The 22,768-nt window shown below is 42.5% G+C and overlaps 1 protein-coding gene across 2 annotated transcripts in view; it reads right to left on the minus strand.

The window, feature by feature from the left end:
- Nucleotides 1-7,188: 7,188 nt before the first annotated feature.
- Nucleotides 7,189-22,768, minus strand: part of si:dkey-22o22.2 (neural-cadherin) — a 295,092-nt gene continuing 279,512 nt past the window's right edge. For both annotated transcript variants that reach the window (XM_068031572.1, XM_068031571.1), the window contains exon 33: nt 7,189-10,152. In XM_068031572.1, the coding sequence (XP_067887673.1) occupies nt 9,736-10,152 (417 nt within the window). In that variant the 3' untranslated portion in view covers nt 7,189-9,735. The remainder of the gene's footprint in view (nt 10,153-22,768) is intronic.

The following is a 22,768-nucleotide window of genomic DNA, read 5'->3' on the forward strand; positions in this document are numbered from 1 at the left end:
TCCCTCCCTCTCCCTTTCCCCCCTCCCTCTCCCTTTCCCCCCCCTCCCTCTCCCTTTCCCCCCCCCTCCCTCTCCCTTTCCCCCCCCTCCCTCTCCCTTTCCCCCCCTCCCTCTCCCTTTCCCCCCCCTCCCTCTCCCTTTCCCCCCCCCTCCCTCTCCCTTTCCCCCCCCTCCCTCTCCCTTTCCCCCCCCTCCCTCTCCCTTTCCCCCCCCTCCCTCTCCCTTTCCCCCCCTCCCTCTCCCTTTCCCCCCCCTCCCTCTCCCTTTCCCCCCCCTCCCTCTCCCTTTCCCCCCCTCCCTCTCCCTTTCCCCCCCCTCCCTCTCCCTTTCCCCCCCCTCCCTCTCCCTTTCCCCCCCCCTCCCCCTCCCTTTCCCCCTCCCCCTCCCTTTCCCCCCTCCCTTTCCCCCCTCCCTTTCCCCCCTCCCCCTCCCTTTCCCCCCTCCCCCTCCCTTTCCCCCCCTCCCCTTCCCTTTCCCCCCTCCCTTTCCTCCCTCTCCCTCCCTTTCCCCCCTCTCTCTCCCTTTCCCCCTCTCTCTCCCTTTCCCCCCTCCCTCTCCCTTTCCCCCCTCCCTCTCCCTTTCCCCCCTCCTCTCCCTTTCCCCCCTCCCTCTCCCTTTCCCCCCTCCTCTCCCTTTCCCCCCTCCCTCTCCCTTTCCCCCCTCCCTCTCCCTTTCCCCCCTCCCTCTCCCTTTCCCCCTCCCTCTCCCTCTCCCTTTCCCCCCTCCCTCTCCCTTTCCCCCCCCTCCCTCCCCCTCCCTCTCCCTTTCCCCCCTCCCTCTCCCTTTCCCCCTCCCTCTCCCTTTCCCCCAGCACCCTCCACATACAAAATAAATTTGTTGCTTTCCCTTACATTGGTTATTCTTTCGAATTGTGCTGATGAGTGCAAGACATAAAGCTTCGACAAATGTCTCTATTTTCAGCAATACTCAAGTTCTGAACTACCGACTATACGTCTAAAGTGTTTTGCACAGGTTTACTACCTTGAATCCTGAAATTAAAGACACCCCCAACTCCTGTCTCACACACGTAACTGGATATGTTGGAAGAGATTTGTATTTGACAACTATACTTCACAATTTATAACTCTGAGAGCAGTGACATATTTGTACCATCTGTTGCAGTACACAACATCTGTACCAGGGATAACTCTCATGCCTTGCTATTTAAGATTACCACATGAAGTGGTATGCTACTGGATCTTTCCACACCCAGAAGACAATTGTCCTTTTTTATTTTAGAGATACAGCACTGAAGCAGGCCCTTCGGCCCACTGAGCCTTGAGCTGGAAGCCTGAACTACCTCTCAGAGTGCAGGAGTTGCCAACGGGGGCAAGAGTTTCTAACTTAGGTTTAAGCCACATCTGGTGAGCTGCAGAGTAAATGTGTGTAAAAGTGTGAAGCATGCTTACCTTTACTTCACTGCAGTTTCCAGCAAGCTTCTTCCTCATTTGCAACCATGTACAAGATACTTGGGTGACTTCATTGTTTTGGTCGGCAACCTCCCTATGTTGAGCTGGCAGGGAGGGCTTCAGAATTACAGAATTGTTACAGAAGAGGCCATTCGGCCCATCGTGTCTGCACTAGCTCTCTGAATGAGCAATTCACCTCGTGCCACTCCCACCCTTGCCTGTGTCTTTTTGCAGTGCTACACTATCCTCCTCACAGTTCACAATGCTTCCAAGTTTCATATCATCCGCAAACTTTAAAATTGTGCCCTGTACACCAAGGTCTAGGTCATTAATATATATCAGGAAAAGCAAGGGTCCCAAACACTGAAAAGTTGCATCTTCTTCCTTGGTAAAATCAGATGCAAAGTATTCATTTAATACCTCAACTATACCCTCTGCCTTCACGTACAAATCCCCTTCTTGGTCCCTAATCAGCCCCACTCCTCCTTTTACCACCTTTTTACTCTTTATATGCCTGTAGAAAACTGTGGGATTTCCTTTTATATTAGCTGACAGTCTTTGTTCATACTCTCTCTGCTTCTCTTATTTGTTTTTTCATTTCCCCTCTGAACCTTTATATTAAGGCTGGTTCTCAATAGTATTCTCTACCTGGCATCTGTCATATGCACACTTCTTCTTTATTAGAATTAGAATTAGAATATTACAGCGCAGTACAGGCCCTTCGGCCCTCGATGTTGCGCCGATCATCTGACCTACACTATTCCATTTACATCCATATGTCTATCCAATGACCACTTAAATGCCCTTAAAGTTGGCGAGTCTACTACTGTTGCAGGCAGGGCGTTCCACGCCCCTACTACTCTCTGCGTAAAGAAACTACCTCTGACATCTGTCCTATATCTTTCACCCCTCAACTTAAAGCTATGTCCCCTCGTGTTTGCCATCCTCATCCGAGGAAAAAGACTCTCACTATCCACCCTATCTAACCCTCTGATTTATCTTAATCTCTATCTCTTTTGTCATCCAGGGAGATCTGGATTTGTTTACCCTACCTTTCCCCTTCAAGGGAACATACCTCGGCTGTGCCCGAACTATCTCATCTTTGAAGGTATCCCATTGTTCATCCCATTTTTCCTGCCAACCTTTGACTCCAATTTATTCGTTCCAGATCAGTTCTTAGCCCATTGAAGTTGGCTGTCCGCCAGTTAATTATTCTTAGTCTGGATGGTTCTTTGTCCTTTTCCATAGTCAGCCAAAACCTTGTGATACAATGATCACTATCCCCTAAATGCTCTCCTACTGATACTTGATCCATTTGGCCCACCTCATTCCCAAGAACCAGGGCTACCAGTGCTTCCTTGCTCGTTGGATTAGAAACATACTGCTGTAGAAAATTGTCCTGAACACACTCTTGGAACTCTTGCCCCTCACTGCCCTTTACACTACTACTATCCCAGTCTATGTTTGGATAATTATAGTCCCCCATTATAACTACCCTATAATTTTTGCACCTCCAGAATTTCCTTGCAAATTTGTTTCTCTACATCCTTCCCACTAGTTGGTGGCCTATGGACAACACCAAGCAATGTAACTGCACCCTTTTTGTTCCTTAGCGCTAGTCAAATTGATTCTGTCCTTGACCCTTCTGGGACATCCTTTTTCTCCAGCATTGCAATGCTCTCCTTAATCAATACCGCCACCCCTCCCCTTTTTTCCCTTTCCTATCTTTTCTGAATACCGTGTATCCAGGAATATTTAATACCCAGTCCTGCCCTTCTTTGAGCCAAGTCTCTGTTATAGCCACAGCATCATATTTCCACATGTCAATCTGCACCTGCTACTCACCAATCTTATGAACAACACTCTGTGCATTAACCCTGATTTAGACTTTATTACATTCTCCCTTACTCTGACCCCACCTAATAACTTACTGTTCTCTACCCTAGTGCTATTTATCTCTGTCAGTATTTTGTGTACCTTGGTATTTCTCTCTGACATTTCCTCCTGGTTCCCACTCCCCAATAGCACTAGCAAATAGCCCCACAACAAAATTTGTCCCAGCTCTGTTCAGGTGCAATCTGTCTGCCTGCACAGGTCCCACCTTCTCCAGAACTGGTCCCAGTGTCCCAGGAATCTAAAGCCCTCCTTTCTGCACCATCTTTTCAGCCTTTCAGCTTTTCCAGCATATCTGCACTATCTTCCTATTTCTATACTCACTTGTACGTGGTACTGGGAGTAATCCGGAGATTACTACTTTTGAGGTCCTGCTAGCTAATTTCTTACCTAGCTCACTAAACTTTTTCTGCAGGACCACATCCCTCTTCGTACCTATGTCATTGGTACCAATGTACCAATGTTCAGATCTAAAAATGGTCAACCTCCTTTGGTGCACTTTCGGCAACAGGATCTAAACCCTTCAGCATCAAAGGGAACAGAGTTGCCTACATATCCCCAATGTGCCATTGTGAACAATTAATTCGTTTCAGCCATCAATTAATTCATCCATTTGCCTGGATGGGTGCAGCTCCAACAACACTCAAGAAGCTCAACACCATCCAGGGCAAAGCAGTCCTCTTGATTGGCACCCCATCCACAAAGATTCACTCCCTCCACCACTGATGCACAGTGGCAGCAGTGTGTAGCATCTACAAGATGCACTGCAGCAACACACCAAGGGTCCTTAGACAGCACCTTCCAAACCTGCGACCTCTACCACCTAGAAGGACAAGGGCAGCAGATGCATGGGAACACCACCACCTGCAAGTTCCCCTCCAAGTCACACACCATCCTGACTTGGAACTATATCGCCATTGCTTCACCATTGCTGGGTCAAAATTCTGGAACTCCCTTCCCAACAGCATTATGGGTGTACCTACCCCATGTGGACTGCAGTGGTTCAAGAAGGCAGCTCACTACCACCCTCTCAAGGGCAATTAGGGATGGGCAGTAAATGCTGTCCTAGCCAGCGATACCTGCATCCCATGAACGCAAAAAAAAAATTCCTGTTTCTACCACAACTTTCCCTTTAAGGACAAGTTGAAGCTCATTCTTTAAGAACTGCTGCCTTTTGTGCTTTCCCAGCCAAGCATGTTACAAGTGAAGCTTTTCATGTGTCAGCAGAAAAGTAATATACAAAGCAATATAAATAATTTTGTGATTGTACATCTTATATCCATTCACCATAGCAGTTTAGGTATATCGCTTATACTATCTCTATAAGCCATTATTGTCATCCATTAATCTGTTAAACTTAAAAACACTTTACTTTTTAATGTTAGGTCTCTTATGTAACTGCTAATAAGTGAACTAGAAATAAATAAAGACAATTTATAAATCCAGAAATCACAGTACATGAGTGGTCACAGTGTAGGAATATTCAGTTTGAATAAAATTATAGCTAGTTAGCCATAACCTAAAATTAAAATTTCTTGTTCATTCTATTGTAATTGATGTATTGATTGATTTGTTATATGACAAGTGACCAGCATATAAGGCTATAAAGAAATTGACAATGGCATTTCATCGATGTTCAAGAATGAGAAGAAATAGTAACATTTTATTGTGTAGAAAAAAGACTTACAATTATATTTACAACAGAGTCGAACCACTTTTGTCTGAAAACATGTTACTGTGTGACTGTCACATAGATTTTTCATCAACATATATAAAGTAGTACAAAGTATGCCACAGATTTTTGTGATGGTTAATCATTGCTTAGATATGGTGAAACGATTGGCATTCCACGGTTAGCTTTTTACTTTTCCAACTCACATTTTTCTTTATTGAATAAATGTCACCACATGCTGTTTGTTAGCAAACTAAATAGCTCTTTGACAGAAACAGGCTGAGAGTTCCTCACATTGTACTATTAAGATGGAAGGGAGGGAGTACAACCTAATTCTGTTAATTCAAAGTTTTTTGCCAAAATTAATTATCTAGTAGTAGAAATTAATCAATTTTAATAAAACAGAACAGGAAACCTTTATAAACATGATTTCAATTCAAATTAACACATAATTCTAACTAAGCAACTTTGAATTAAGTGAAGTAAGCTGTGTACATGTACTCTGTGTGTATGTACTCTATATACATGTACTCTCCCATACTGGATTTTGGAATAACCAAAAATATTTTTCTAAAAATAAGGAAAATTTAATATTTCCATTATAACTTTATGTAACAACATGGCTGCATTCACAAACACAGATAAAACAGAAAGACAAGTTTTGCTCAAAGTGGAACTGACACTTTGCTGCCCTTAAAAATTGTCAAAAATAAAATTACTGGTTGGTTTAGGGAGGGCACTGCAGTGCTCTGGCATGTGCAATGTTAGACATTTTTTCTATATTTGAATATAAAAATTAGGTATACATCAAAGCTGCCTTGTGACACCTGTTGCAAGATCCCTTTAGTGCATTTTACTGGTACTTTGTTTCCTTCAGTCAACAGCTTATAGGTTGCTTGGATTGACTGTATTTCTGAAACTTGTTGCTATATTTTCTGTTACACCCATTCTATTCTTGCTTTAGATGTTTATGTTATTATTTTAAAGACCATCTGTTTTACTTTAAACTAGCTGATCTCCTGTGCAATTGCACACAGGGGTCTGAATTTTATTGGGCCCTGAAAGATGGGATGGGAGGTGGGAGGGGGCCCCATAAAATAGTAATGGAAGGCGACAGGTGGAGTTCCCATTGCCTTCCCATCGCCCGGCGATGAAGTCAGGGTCAGGAAAGGCTGATGACGACCTTCCTGACCAGAGGGCATTGAGGCCCTTAAGTGGCCAATTATTAGCCACTTAAGGGCCTCATCCCGCCACTGCTAGTTTTAGACAAGTAGGAAGGGGGGAGGGCCTCTGCCACGTGGGGAGGTTGCCCAGTAAACCAAGGCGGCCTTCCTGTAGGCTGTAGGGGGAGTGGGGGAGGGGAGGGGGGTTCTCCTCCCTGGGCAATCTGTGGCTCATGGAGTGCCCCCAGCGGCAAAGGCTAACACGCCCTCCCCCCTTGCCTTCAATGACCACCCTCCCCCACACCTCACTAAGGTCTACCAGACTGGCCTGGCAACCCTGCCACACTTATCTTAAAAGCATTATTAGAATACTTCTTACCTGCAGCACTTTCATATTATGAGTATTATATACTACAATTTAGATGTAGGGGAAGGAGGTGCATGATTACTAATCCATTTGAAAAGGGGTCTTTCAATGAAAAATGTTTGCGATCCACTCTACTGGGCTTTTTCACACAGACGTGGAAGCTGCCTGTTATTTGGGCTGTGACCTAAACTGCTGGAAGTAAGGTGTTGTTGCAGAGCCACCAGCTGGTCACTGTCTTGAAGTGCAAGATGTTTCACAAAAGTTGATTTAGAAATGTTAGATACTGTTTTTCCACTTAATGGGCTGGATTTTTAGAGCCCACCGCCGATTCTCGGTGGCGAGCTCAAAAAATAGCAGCCCGCACCCAAAGAGACGCCACAATATTAAGCTCATTTAAATAACCGGGGCGGCCCGCCTGCCTCCCCCCCCACCAAAATCACGTGGAGGGAGAGGGCTGTCCATCCCCGGCAATAGCGTCTGCTGTCTATGCGCAGGCACTGGCACCCTTTTTAAAGGGCAGCCAGCACTGCCGGCATATTTGAATTTTTAAAGAAAGATCCCCCAAAATTAAATAAATAAATTTCTTATGCCCCTTTCCCACCACCCCCCCAATAACAATTACAATAACTATTTGCCCTTCCCCCCTCAAAACACTTACATTTTACATCTGACCTTCCCCCCCCCTAAAATGCACAAAGTTTAAGGTTCAACACTTCCCACCATCCTCTGCACCCATTACGTGTATTTAACCCTTTCTCCCCCCTCCCCACCAGTGTGGTGCCTACGTTTCCCTGGATGGGGATCTGAAGGCATGGGAGTGCCAGCCGCCGCACCGAAGTTTGCATCGGGCCCTCAAGATTGAAGGAAAGTGTGTTTAAATTTATTAATTGTATTGATTTGTCTATTTAAATTGTGGTCCTGTCGTCCAACAGCGGGGGGGATGTCGCGGGGGTGCCACGGACCCTCGTCGCTGCCGGGAGGATCGGGCCGGGCCCTGTGGTGGGCCTCATCCAGATCCATCTTCAGGCCCCCCCTGCCATGGATCACGACATGGAGGGCTTGTTAAAATCCAGCCCAATGTCACTGTGACAGATTTAAAATTTACAGGGGCTCCTGGTGCTCCAGCTATATGGTTTATTCCATAGTCGGAGCTGGAAATAGGAACATAATGTAACCACACACTCTGCATTTTCTTTAATTCATTCTCGGATTGTGGGCCTCACTGGAAAGGCTGGAATTTACTTCCCATCCATTATTGCCCTGAGAAAGTGGCAGGCCTTATTCTTGAAATTCTTTGGGGCGGTTTCACTGACTAGATTACTAGGCGACTTCTGAGAGTAGATAATAATGAATCACTTTGGTGTGGTCTTTTTAGACAAGACCAAGCAAGGACAGCAAGTTTCCTTTCCGAAATTACATTGGTGAACCAGATGGTTCAATCTGATGACTTCATTATCACTTTTGCCGCCAATACCAGCTGTTTATTCCTAGATTTTATAAACTGAATTCAATCCTCAAACTGCCATGGTGGAATTTAAATTAACATTCTCTGGATTACTAGTCCAGTAATATAACTACTACACTACCATATATATAATATATATGTTTAACATGAATGATTACTTATTCTCATTTCTCCTGCGGGTATAATTATTTATCTTTTCGGATGTAACATCTCTGATCCCATCACATTGCCACAGCGGGATTGAAAGCAGCTGTGCATTTGTGATTCCCCACACAATACCTCCATTGAATACAGTCAGAGGGAGGCAACAGGTAAGGGCTGGAACATCACGAATGAATGAGAGGCAAATTGGAAGGTTTATCTCCTAATGGATGGCTTCTGAGTAACACTGGGCAGAGGCCTGAGAGAAGAAAGCCAGCCTACTGTCTCTGCTGTATGGAATGCACAGATGTTGAGAGGAGAAGGGGGAGAAAATAAAAAGAAACTTTATTTAATAAAAATAGTTTTGATTATGGGTCGAATAATATGCTGCCAAACCAGGGGATCAAGCAGAGTTAACAAAATATTGTTTCCAATTAAATTTCAGCACAAACTTTTCCTTAACCTTCCATTATTTTACATATAAAAAAACTACCCTTGTTACCATGATGACTGTACTTCATTTGTCCAATTGTTGCCTTCAAGAAAAGAATCACAGGCATCCACTTCTATGTCCCCAGAATTATCCCTTCAACGCCACGCTGCAATTAAGCTTATCACGGTAAGGCTTTGCATTCCTGTTGGTAAATCTCAGTAATAGTCTTATATTCAAGTTTGATTTGTCTGTCAGAGCACTGTGTATTGCCAATCAGTTGTAACAAAACAAATCATAATACAAGACAATACAGCTTAATACAGAAAACATACATGCACAAAATAAATACATCTCAAAGAAATATTTAAAGTACTATAGTACAAAAATAATTTAACATTTCAAACAGGACATTACTGATTTGTACTCATACTGATTTTCTGAGGAACAGCAGTTTCAAATGCATAACAGCACAATTTGAAGGTAGTAAATTACAGGAAGTATTTGATTACATGGTGGATACTAAAAATGACTCACATTTCACACAACATATCTACTATTGCAGTGATATAGAGCAGAGCACCGATTAGGATGCTTGCTTTAACCTTTATATGGAAGATGGTTATAATTTCAAGGTCACAATTAGTGGCATCAAGTCACCCAACACTGGGAAGAACCAGTTTGCATTCTACAATTTTCCTTCTAAAAGAGTAGAATACATGTTAGAATCATTTGGAAGATATTCTTCACTGATTATACAGAATTGAAATTGATCTCTGGCTACTTTCTCTCATAACTTCTACTCTCGCACAGCCAATAAGATAAAATCCATGGTCATTATATACCTTGCTTAATTGTTACTGTCTGGAACCACCAGACCTGTAAAACTGTCAATGCCCCCTTGTAAAGCTGTAGTGAGAGTATCCGGAAACAAAATAATCCTCCACTGCCAGCATGACTGGCTCAAAGCATCAAAACACAATGAATACTGTTGTATCAAAGTCTATTTCAGAAGAGGCACAACTTGCAGTTTACTTTGCTCTTATGTACAGACCTGTCATTATTTGGAATTTGATCTCAATCCTTTTGATTATTTGAACAAAAGTCTGGAAAGGAGACCACTAAATAATCTTGCCAATGATTTCTCGATTAGGATTTTCAAATGTCCCTGTGATTGTGGACACTATTTCTACTATTACACACCATTGTTCTGTTTCTGGCCACAAAATTCTTTCAATTTGTCAAACTTTGAGCCCCAGTCTCTGAGGTAATCATAATTCAAGTCTTCATCTACATTGGACGTGTCCACAGAACTGAGGCTTCCTGCCAGTGACCCTTGTCCCTCAAAGCTGTAAACATGCACTGTGTCCTCAGGAATAGCTCTCAGGTCATTGTCTGCATCCCAAATAATCCGGGCCACATAGTTTTTGAAGTCTGGGGTATTCGACTGAATTGCTTCAGAGAAGATCACGTTTGGGTGAGTTTTCAAGTTGATCTGCTTCTCTTCTTGTGAATCAGGAAAGGCCTTTATCAGAGGAGCAGTCGTTGTTGATGAAGACTGAGACAGACTTGCTCGCAGAGGTTTCTTCAGTTCACTGATGTCATAGCCATTCTAAAAGGTAGAAAAAAATCAATTTACTCCATCGTGTTTGTGATGCTGAAACTGCCAAAATACAGAAGCTGTGTTTTCAGCAGATAGGCAATTTCAGTCTGCTGTGGTGTCACAAAATACCCACAATTTAAATCCTTTTAGACCAATGTGAGAAAGAGTCAGAATTGGAATCCTAACTCATTTTTCATGTGAAAAGGCAGATAACTCAATTGTAATGGTGTCTCATATAAATATACAGTATTTCTGGTGAAATTAAGGATTGCACTACATACACCTACTCAATTAAACTCTCATAGGACCATTCCTTTTAATATCACAAATCACTTTCTATTACCAAAAGCCAACAAAATTTAATTCAGTATACCTCTGTTGAGAGTCTGGTGCTTGGGTTGAGATAGCAGTTTTTGTAGAATCAGCAAATTAAACTGATGTTACTGATTTGGGAGTCTTATTTTTTCCGTCAGTGTTGTTTCATATCACAACTTCCTAATTAAAACAAGTTCAATACTTCTTTCACTTAAATCAGTTTGTACTGATGATAATGGAATATAGATAGTTTCACTAGCAATACTCCATTGATATCAGCAATTATAACATGACACAAAGGGCTGAATCCTCGCCACGGAGACAGGAACCAGGAAACAGGAAAACTCAGCAAGAAAGACGCATTTGTGGATCACTCAGGAAGTTAAGAATAATATTAGATTAAAAGAAGAGGCTTACAATGTTGCAAAAAAGTGTAGCAAGTCTGAGGATTGGGAGTGTTTTAGAAACCAGCAAAGACTATCAAAAAGTTGATAAAAAAAGGAAAAAATAGAACGAGAGTAAACTAGTCAGTAATATAAAAACAGATTGTAAAAGCTTTTATCGGTATATCAAAAGGAAAAGAGTAGCTGAAGCTGGTCCCATAGAGCAGAGACAGGAAAGATTATCATGGGGAATGAGGAAATGGCAGAGGTTTTGAACAAATATTTTGTGTCTGTTGTTACTATTACGAGGTTGCCTCTGTTTCTTTTGTAAATTATGTTTTAAGAACTAATATCTGAATTATGGACATTGATTCTTCGGGAATCTTGAAGAAGCTGAACATTGTGTTTATTTTTAAAAGGAAGGTCACCAGAAGGTTTGGACTGAGAATGGAACTGCAAACAGTTACTGGAAGGCATCTGTTTTCAACTAAAAACAGCAAGGGTTGTTTTGGATTGCAGAGGAATGACAAGCCAAGATTTATGGTTGTCACAGGACTTGTTTCTGGAAAAAGTTTTAGTTTCAATTTGAACTGTTAACAAAGCCAGTTTGTTTATTGACCTTCCAGGAGAACAGAAGAAGATCCAGGCAGCTCAGCTTTCTCTCTTGAAAAGAATTCCTGCATTCAAGTGTGTTTACTATTTCCTCCTTTATTGCTACATTGCTGCTATAAGACCTCAGAAAATCCTTGTTGCTGCTTCCTGCTGTAAAGCCTGACTGGAGCTTTCTGTGCTGCATCTCTTGAAAGGCTACGCAGACTGATCTTCAACATCGCCTGGAAGAAACTGTTCTGGGAAGATCCTAGTGACAGCCGCCTATTCGCATTTGGGATGCCTAACCAACAACGGACATCTTTCCATAATTTCTTTTCAGCATGTGTTTTTTTATTCCTTCTATTTCTTTGTAACAGCTGTAAACAAAATCTCTCTTTTCCCCGGTTAATCGGTTATGTATATGTGTGTGTGTGAGGGCTAGGATAAATAAGGGGCTTTAATATTTCCATTTGTTGTATGTTTTACTTCATTATTGGTTAAGACTTGGTTTATAATAAATGGATAATTTTGTTGTTTATTAAAGATACTTGGTTGGCGTGCTTTATTCTGGGTAAAAGTAGAGTATATGATTGACTTTCGGTAAGTGGGAAAAGTTAAATATACGTTGTGACCCATGGAGAAGTGGAACTAGAATAAACAGTGCACTCCTCCCACCTCTAGTTCTATATTTAAATGTTTGCCCAGTGGCCAATCATATACTCTATTTGTTTATTTGACGATAAAATACACCAACCAGATTTCTTTAATAAACAACAAAATTATCAGTTTATTATAGAACAATACTTATCCAGTAAAGATGCAAAGCATTAACACACAGTTTGAAATATGAATGTAAATATATATATATATATATTGCCTTCTAGACCACACACACACACACACACATACACACACACGTTAAAGAAAAAATAAAGACGTTTTCTCTGCAGAGACTCACTTTACAAAAAAACAAAAAAAAATACTTTGGCCAAATACTTGTAAATTCTTGAAGGAAAAAGAGAAGATATGGCAGGATAACGATTGTCCCATTGGCATCTGGGTACATGGAGATAGGTCACTGGGATCTTTTCAGAAGCAGTTCATTCTGGAGATGTTGAGAATTACTCTGGTAAGCTTTCCAGGAGAAATGCAGCATCAGGGGTTTCAGTTATCACACTGGATATGCAGGACTTCTCAGAGACAGGAGGAAAGAGGTGAGCTGGGTGCTTCTCTCTTGGCAGGCTGACCGCCAACCGCCTTCAAAACAGTCCACACCCCAACTGAACCAAAACAATATCCCAAAAGTAAAACCAACTCTTGACCATCATAAATCTTGACATGCCTCTTCTCTGTAAACAGCTCTCCCAAGTCACCAAGGCTTCTGTTGTTTATTTAACTTAAGGCATGAGAGAAGCAGTGGGAGAGGAGAGCATTCAAAAAGCGCGCCAGAATCTCAGAGATTCGGAGAGAAGCAGTGGGTGAGGAGCGGGAGGTTCGGAGGCAAATCAAAAATCGAAAAGCGACGTCACAATCAACTGAGAGCGCGGGGAAACAGAAAGCAGGCCAGGTGAATATACCAGTGAGCTTTTAATTTAATAGGAACATAGGAACATAGGAACAGGAGTAGGCCATTCAGCCCTTCGAGCCTGTCCCGCCATTCAATGAGATCATGGCTGATCCACGGCCTAACTCCATATACCTGCCTTTGGCCCATATCCCTTAATATCTTTGGTTAACAAAAATGTATCTATCTCAGATTTAAAATTAACAACTGTTCTCGCTTCAACTGCTGTTTGTGGGAGAAAGTTCCAAACCTCTACCACCCTTTGTGTGAAGAAATGCTTCCTAACATCTCTCCTGAATGGTCTGGTCATAGAGAGATACAGCACTGAAACAGGCCCTTCGGCCCACCGAGTCTGTGCCGACCAACAACCACCCATTTATACTAATCCTACATTAATCCCATATTCCCTACCACATCTCCACCTTCCCTCAATTCTGCTACCACCTACCTACACTAGGGGCAATTTACAATGGCCAATTTACCTACTAACCTGCAAGTCTTTGGCTGTGGGAGGAAACCAGAGCACCTGGAAGAAACCCACACGGTCACAAGGAGAACTTGCAAACTCCATACAGGCAGCACCCAGAACTGAACCCAGGTCGCTGGAGCTATGAGGCTGCAGTGCTAACCATTGTGCCACTGTGCCGGCCCAAAAATTTGGTCCTAATTTTTAGACTATGCCCCCTAGTTTTAGAATCTCCAACCAGTGGAAATAGTTTATCTTTATTTAGCCAATCTTTTCCTGTTCATATCTTGAAGACTTCGATCAGATCACCCTTAGCCTTCTAAATTCTAGTGAAAACAGGCCTAATTTGTGTAATCTATCCTCGTAACTTAACCCCTGTAGTCCAGGTATCATTCTTGTAAACCTACGTTGCACTCCCTCCAAGGCCAATATATCCTTCCTAAGGTGTGGTGCCCAGAACTGCTCACAGTACTCCAAGTGGGGTCTAACCAGGGTTTTGTACAGCTGCAGCATAACCTCTGTGTCTTTATACTCCAATCCTCTAGATATAAAGGCTAGCATTCCATTCGCCTTTTTGATTATTTTCTGCACTTGCTCGTGGCATTTTAAAGATCTATGCACCTGAACCCCCAAGTCTCTTTGGACATCCACTGTACTTAACCTCTTCCCATTTAGAAAGTACCCTGCTCGATCCTTTTTTGATCCAAAATGGATGATCTCACACTTGCCCACATTGAAATCCATCTGCCACAGTTTTGCCCACTCACCTAGTCTGTCAATATCTCTTTGCAAATTTTATGCTATCATCTAGACTGTCTACAATGCCGCCTAACTTTGTATCAGAAGCAAATTTGTATATATGACTTACTATGCCATCATCCAAGTCATTAATGAATAATGTGAATAATTGAGGCCCCAACACAGATCCCTGCGGGACACCACTAGTCACATTCTGCCAATCGGAGTACTTACCCATTATCCCCACTCTCTGTCGCCTACCACTCAACCAACTCCCTAACCAGGTCAATAATTTGCCCTCAACTCCATGGGCTTCTACCTTAGTTAACAATCTCTTATGTGGGACTTTATCGAATGACTTCTGGAAGTCCATATAAATAACATCCATAGACATTCCCCTGTCCACTACCTTAATCACCTTTTTAATGTAAGTTGATCACATATAAGATAAGACTTGATCGTTTCATTAGTATAAAAACTAAAAACTAATTTACCATATATATATCGAGAGAGAGGGACCAGCAGGGAGGGCATTGGTTTAAATTAGGAGCTGGGTAATATTACGAACGACCGATCCTGTCAAAGCCCCCAATCAAAATATACGATTCTGATTGTGGTGGGACCAATGGACTGTTAATTCAATCCCGTCGCTCCACAAATTGGTTAACATATCATTTAAAACTTTCCAAATTAAAAGATCCAGCCAAATTGTACCATCTATTAACCCCCTGAAGGAGGCTAACCAAACCAGGCGTCTTTAAATTGACAAATTAACTCTTTAATTAGAAGAACTAAATTCTTATACACTATGAAGTAATAAACAACATTTAAAATAGAAAAAATTAGAGTCCTTGCAAATTTACAGACCAATGTTGCTTGAAGTCCTCACAGAATTTTGCTCGAAGTCCTCACAGAATGTTGCTCGAAGTCCTCACAGAATGTTGCTTGAAGTCCTCACAGAATGTTGCTTTCCTTCTCCAGTGAATTTCAACAATTAACGACTTGCAAATACTTTCAATGGAATCAAGCTGACTTTCGAGTTTTTGAGGGATAAAATATTGTCACAGTCTAACTTCCCTTCCATCAATTTAAATTACCAGTGATCTCTGTTTTGGCTTGTTGTTTTAGAATTTTGAGAGATAATAATTAAACAGACTAAATCCTTTTCCTTCAGTTTAAATGGTTAAGAGCTCTTTTTCAGGTGTGCTTGTCACAGCTGTCTGTGTGTTCTGTGTCTGTGTGTCCTGTTAGAACAAACTGTCTTCAGCTCAAAGCCAGTTCAAAATTGAATTGTAACAAATGTATCACATGAAACTCAGTCCCAGTGGCTATATCTATGGTAATGAGAATGCACCCTTTGAATAGCAGTCTCCAAAAGACTGTTTCTTAGGCAACGAAAATGCACCTTTCTATAACTCCTGAGGCTTGCCGGTTTTTAAAGCAATACTGATTCCTGGCAAGCCTTAAAGGCAAAATGCATATTCCCGGAAAAAAAAACTACAAGACCATGACTGTCATTAAAATGTTTTCAATTGTGGTAGTGTAACTGTCAGTATGATAATAAGAGTATAAACACAGAGCAGGACTATAAGTATTAATTACAATTGATTGTTTAAACAGGTACTTTTAATTTAATTTAAATTAAATCAAACATAGCATCAAACATTCAAATATTTAAAATCCAAATTAATTAATTAAATAGAACAGAGATGGCCGGGCAGGCAATGTGTTGCAGCTGTAGTATGTGGGAGCTCGTGGACACCGATGCGATCCATGGTGGCCACATCTGCAGCAAGTGTTGGCTGCGCGAGGACTTTTGGCTCAGAGTTGATGAGTTGGAGTCCAAGCTGCGGACACTGCGACACATCAGGGAGGGGGAGAGTTACATGGACACTGTGTTTCAGGAGACAGTCACACCCCTTAGATTAATTATATCAAATTTGGAATGTTGTCAGGGACAGAAGGGTGTGACTACGAGTGAGACAGGTGTGGCGATCCAGAATTTAGCTTTGGAGGAGCCTCAGCCAGTGCCCTTATCCGATAGGTATGACCTTCTTGCTCCCGGTGTGGATGAGGGCAAAGACTGCAGGGAGGATGAGCGAACTGACCACAGCACCACGGTTCAGAATGCCATTCAAGTGGGGGGGGAGAAAAGTGAAATGTAGTAGTAAAAGGGGATAGCACAGTTAGGGGAATAGATACTGTTCTCCCAGCAAAGGCAGGGAGTCCTGAAGGCTGTGTTGTCTACCTGGTGCCAAGGTTAAGGACATCTCTTCTGAGCTGGAGAGGAATTTAGAGTGGGAGGGGAAGGATCCAGTTGTCGTGGTCCACGTAAGTACCAACGACATAGGTAGGACTAGGAAAGAGGTTCTGCTGAGGCACTATGAGCAGCTTGGGGCTAAATTAAAAAGCAGAACCACAAAGGTAATAATCTCCGGATTAGTACCTGAGCCACGTGCAAATTGGCATAGGGTAAATAAGATTAGAGAGGTAAACGCGTGGCTCAAAGATTGGTGTGGGAGAAATGGGTTCCAATTCATGGGGCATTGGCACCAGTACTGGGGAAGGAGAGAGCTGTTCCATTGGGACAGGCTTTATTTGAACCATGCTGGGACCAGTGTCCTGGCAAATCATATAACTAGGGTTGTAGATAGGACTTTAAACTAATTAGTGGGGGGGAGGGTTCAATTGATGGGAAGTTTAAAAATTCAAAAGGAAACAAGAAAGCAGAGGTGCAGGGTAGTGAAGAGGTGAACAGTAATCAAAATGTGACAGGAAGGGGCAGAAAATATAAGCACAAGAGTGCAGCAGAAATTAGAACCAGAATGAGTAATAATGGTAAAAAGTCAAAGCTTAAAGCTCTTTATCCGAATGCACGCAGCATTTGTAACAAGATAGATGAGTTGACAGCACAAATAGAAATAAATTAATGTGACTTGATTACTATTACAGAGACGTGGTTGCAGGGTGACCAAGACTGAGAACTCAATATTCAAGGGTATTCAAATAACCGGAAAAATAGGCAAAAAGGAAAAGGAGGTGAGGTAGCTTTGTTACTAAAGGAAGGTATCAGTGCAGTGGTGAGTCGTGATATAGATGCAATAGATAGTGATGTGGAATTGGGTGGAAATAAGGAATATCAAGGGGAAGAAGTCACGGGTGGGAATTGTCTATAGGGCAACGAAGTATTGTCTCACTGTAGGACAAAGTATAAATTGGGAAATAATGGAGGCGTGTAAGAAGGGCTCTACAATTGTCATGGGTGATTTTAATCTGCATATTGACTGAACAAATCAGATTGGCAGAGGTAACATGGAAGACGAATTTGTAGAGTGCATCAGGGATTGTTACTTAGAGCAGTACATTGCAGAACCCACCCGGGAACAGGCTAGATCTAGTAATGTGTAATGAGGTAGGATTAATAAGAGATCCTCTTATTACAGTTAAGGATCCTCTAGGGGGTAGCGATCACAACATGGTAGAATTTCAAATTCAGTAGGAGGGTGAGCAACCCAGGGGTCAAACCAGTGTCCTCAACTTAAACAAGGGCAATTACGGAGGTATGAAGAAAGAGTTGTCTAAAGCGGGCTGGGAAAATAGACTAAGGGGAAGGTCAGTGGATGAGCAGTGGCAGACATTTAAGCAGATATTTCATAACGCTCAGCAAAACTTTATCCTGGTCAAAAAGAAGGACTCGATGAGAAGGATGAACCACCCATGGTCAACAAAGGCGGTCAAGGAGAGAATCCAATCAAAAACTAAGTCATACAAAGCGGCGAAAACTAGTGGTAGGCCAGAAGATTGGGAATTTTTTAGGAACCAGCAGCGGATGACTAAAAAGCTAATAAAGAGGGAGAAAATTGATTATGAAAGTAATTTGGCAAGAAATATAAAAACAAACAGCAAGAGCTTCTACGGGTATATAAAAAGAAAGAGAGTAGCTAAAGTGAGCGTGGGACCTTTGGAGGATGCGTGGGACCTTTGGATAACAGGGAACAGGGAAATGGCTAATAATTTAAACCAATATTTTGCATCAGTCTTCACAGTGGAGGACGTTATAAATATCCCACAGATATCAGGTAAACAAGGAGCTAATGGGAGGAAAGATCTTGTAACAGTCTCTATCACGTGGGACATAGTATTTGACAAACTAATGGGACTAAAGGCAGACAGGTCGTCAGGACCTGATGGCCTACATCCAAGGGTTTTAAAGGAAGTGGCTGCAGAGATAGTGGAGTCATTGGTTGAAATATTCCAGAACTCACTGGATTCCGGAAGGGTCCCAGCGGATTGGAAAACTGCTAATGTGATGCCCCTGTTCAAGAAGGGAGGGAGACAAAAAGCAGGAAACTACAGGCCAGTCAGCCTAACATCGGTCGTTGGGAAAATGCGAGAGTCCATTATTAAGGAAGATATAGCAGGACATTTAGAAAAGCTTAACTGAATCAAACAGAGTCAACATAGTTTTGTGAAAGGGAAATCATGTTTGACAAATGTGCTAGAGTTCTTTGAGGATATAACAAGCAGAGCTGATAAAGGGGAACCAGTAGATGTAGTGTATTTGGATTTCCAGAAGGCATTCGAAAAGGTGCCCCATAAAAGATTATTGCATAAGATAGGAGCTCATGGTATTGGGGGTAAGGTATTAGCATGGATTGAGGATTGGTTAACTCACAGAAGACAGAGAGTTGGGATTAATGGGTCTTTTTCAGGTTGGAAAGACGTAACTAGTGAAGTGCCACAAGGATCAGTCCTAGGGCCTCAATTATTTACCATCTATATTAATTACTTGGAGGCGGGGGCAGAGTGTAATATACCCAAATTTGCTGATGATACATAAGGAATCTGCAAGGGGATATTGATAGGTTGAGTGAGTGGGCAAAAACTTGCCAGATGGAGTTTAATGTCGGAAAGTGTGAGGTCATGAACTTTGGTAGGAAGAATAAAAAGGCAGATTATTATTTAGATGGAGAAAGACTACAAAATACTGCAGCACAGAGGGATCTGGGTGTTCTTGTTCATGAAACACAAAAAGTTAGTATGCAGGTGCAGCAAGTAATTAGGAAGGCAAATGGAATTTTGGCCTTTATTGCTAGGGGGTTGGAGTTTAAAAATAGAGAAGTTTGTTACAACAGTACAGGGTGTTGGTGAGGCTGCACCTGGAGTACTGTGTACAGTTTTGATCCCCGTATTTACAGAACTTAAGTATTGCTGAAAATAGAGACATTTTGTTAAAGCTTTTCGTCTTGCACTCATTAGGACAAGTCACAAGAATACCAGTGTAAGGGAAAGCAATACATTTATACTGTATGAGAAGAGAGTGCTGATTGGTTGGTAAGTGGACTATGATTGATAGAGGCGTTGCCATGGAGAATGCACCAGTTTATGGTGACTGACAGTTAATTGCCAAACTTTGTTTGAAATTTAAAGCAAGCAGCTTAACTCTGATTGGGCAAGGCATTGTTCTGAGGAGTGAACCAGTGAATGGCTGTCACTTATTTTGTTTAGCTAAAACAGGCGCAATGTGTGTATATGCTCTTTCTGTCTGCGACCCCGACTAACAATCTTAAATTGGTTGTCAGCTCAATTCTTAGCACACTGAGGATTATTTAGCAAATGTTGTCCAATCGCAGAATCACATCTAATTTTGGACGCCGTGTTTTGAGTTTTGCAAGCATGGGCTGGTTGGATACGGTCTGTACCTTGCTCGTTGTGAACAGCAGAAGGGACATGTTGTTTGATACAATCCGCGAGTCTTTGTGATGTACGGCCTATATACCTAGCACTGGCATTGAAATTCATATATCACATTAATCATTTGTGTGATAGGCAGAACGTCTTTTTGGCTTGACGGCAGCATCCTGTTCGTGGCGAACACCACACGTGTTGCTACTGCATAGTGGCAATGTGAAACAGCTAGCTTCACCTATTGCTCAAATGTTTGGGATACATTACCCATCCAGGGTAATCTGAAGTAGACTGGGCACTTTTCAGAGCCGAAAATGATGGCCTTAGGCCCGTTCATTAGTTTGCACGATATACAGCGAGAGATGATCTGATCAGGGTAGCCATTGTCATGCAGGATGTCTTTGATTTGCCCTATTTCAGCATCAAGCTTGCATGATGAGCAAATGGCTCAGGCCCTATTTACGAGGTTGCCGATAAGGCAAAGGTTGTTTAAGAAGGGTAGCAAGGATAATCCAGGAAATTATAGGCCGGTGAGCCTTACGTCAGTGGTAGGGAAATTATTAGAGAGGATTCTTCGGGACAGGATTTACTCCCATTTGGAAACAAACAAACTTATTAGCGAGAGGCAGCATGGTTTTGTGAAGGGGAGGTCGTATCTCACTAATTTGATTGAGTTTTTTGAGGAAGTGACAAAGATGATTGATGAAGGAAGGGCAGTGGATGTTATCTATATGGACTTCAGTATAGCCTTTGACAAGGTCCCTCATAGCAGACTGGTACAAAAGGTGAAGTCACACGGGATCAGAGGTGAGCTGGTAAGATGGATACAGAACTGGCTCTGTCATAGAAGACAGAGGGTAGCGGTGGAAGGGTGCTTTTCTGAATGGAGGGATGTAACTAGTGGTGTTCCGCAGGGATCAGTGCTGGGACCTTTGCTCTTTGTAGTATATATAAATGATTTGGAGGAAAATGTAGCTGGTCTGATTAGTGAGTTTGCGGACGACACAAAGGTTGGTGGAGTTGCAGATAGTGACGAGGATTGTCAAAGGATACAGCAGGATATAGATCGGTTGGAGACTTGGGCGGAGAAATGGCAGATGGAGTTTAATCCGGACAAATGTGAGGTAATGCATTTTGGAAGGTCTAATGCAGGTGGGAAGTATACAGTAAATGGCAGAACCCTTAGGAGTATTGACAGGCAGAGAGATCTGGGCATATAGGTCCACAGGTCACTGAAAGTGGCAACGCAGGTGGATAAGGTAGTCAAGAAGGCATACGGCATGCTTGCCTTCATCAGTCAGGGCATAGAGTATAAAAATTGGCAAGTCATGCTGCAGTTGTACAGAACTTTAGTTAGGCCACACTTAGAATATTGCATGCAATTCTGGTCGCCACACTACCAGAAGGACGTGAAGGCTTTGGAGAGGGTACAGAAGAGGTTTACCAGGATGTTGCCTGGTCTGGAGGGCATTAGCTATGAGGAGAGGTTGGATAAACTCGGATTGTTTTCACTGGAATGACGGAGGTGGAGGGGCGACATGATAAGAGGTTTACAAAGTTATGAGCGGCATGGACAGAGTGGATAGTCAGGAGCTTTTTCCTAGGGTGGAAGAGTCAGTTACTAGGGGACATAGGTTTAAGGTGAGAGGGGCAAAGTTTAGAGGGGATGTGCGAGGCAAGTTCTTTACACAGAGGGTGGTGAGTGCCTGGAACTTGCTGCCGGGGGAGGTGGTGGAAGCAGATACGATAGCGACGTTTAAGAGGCATCTTGACAAATACATGAATAGGATGGGAATAGAGGGATACGGTCCCCGGAAGTGCAGAAGGTTTTAGTTTAGACAGGCATCAGGATCGGCGTGGGCTTGGAGGGCCGAATGCCCAGTTCCTGTGCTGTACTGTTCTTTGTTTAGTTTAGTTTAGTTTAGAGATACAGCACTGAAACAGGCCCTTCGGCCCAACGAGTCTGTGCCGACCATCAACCACCCATTTATACTAATCCTACACTAATTCCATATTCCTACCACATCCCCACCTGTCCCTATATATTTCCCTACCACCTACCTATACTAGGGGCAATTTATAATGGCCAATTTACCTATCAACCTGCAAGTCTCTGGTTCTTTGATAAGGCCAATCTTATAGCACGTGGAACAGTAAGAATCCCAACGCGTGTATTGACCAGTGAAGATAGGCTTGCGTTAGACCGTGGTAGCGAGCCCCTTAGTAGATTTCTCAACTAGTACATCAAGGAAAGGGAGCTTATTTGGCGGCTCCATTTTAAATGTGAATTTGAGCGCAGGATGGAGCCCATTAAAGCATGTAAGGAAATTACATGCAGCTGCGATTCAAATATAGCAAACATATCATCTATATATCGGAACTCTGCAAGAGGTAGCAGGTTAGGTGTCATTCCCTCGAAGACAAATTTCTCATGGAACCCAACAAAGATGTTTGTGAGAGCTGGGCCTAGAGGGGATCCAATGGCAACACCATCTATTTGGGCATACATAAGAATATAAGATATATGGTGTTGTTACCATACACCATACGTGGTGTTATTAAAACTGAACTCAACTGCACGTGTTGCCGAGTTCATAAGTTCAATGAATGCTGATTCACGCAATTGTGGTGGGTCTAGATCACCATGATATAGTGCTGCAGCACATGTATCTATGGCTTCCTTAAGTGGTACAGTGGCGAATAGGCTATCAATGTCAAATGAGCACATGTACACGGCATTGCTATCAATATGCAAGTCCTGTATCGTCTTCGCAAATGTGAAGGAATCCTTCACCATGTATGTGGAGAACTTGCTCAAAACTGGTTGTAACAATTCGCACAACCATTTGGCCAATTCAAGTTGTGCAGAACCAGTTATAG

Source organism: Heterodontus francisci, chromosome 5 (assembly GCF_036365525.1).
Source record: "Heterodontus francisci isolate sHetFra1 chromosome 5, sHetFra1.hap1, whole genome shotgun sequence".
Classification (NCBI taxonomy): domain Eukaryota; kingdom Metazoa; phylum Chordata; class Chondrichthyes; order Heterodontiformes; family Heterodontidae; genus Heterodontus; species Heterodontus francisci.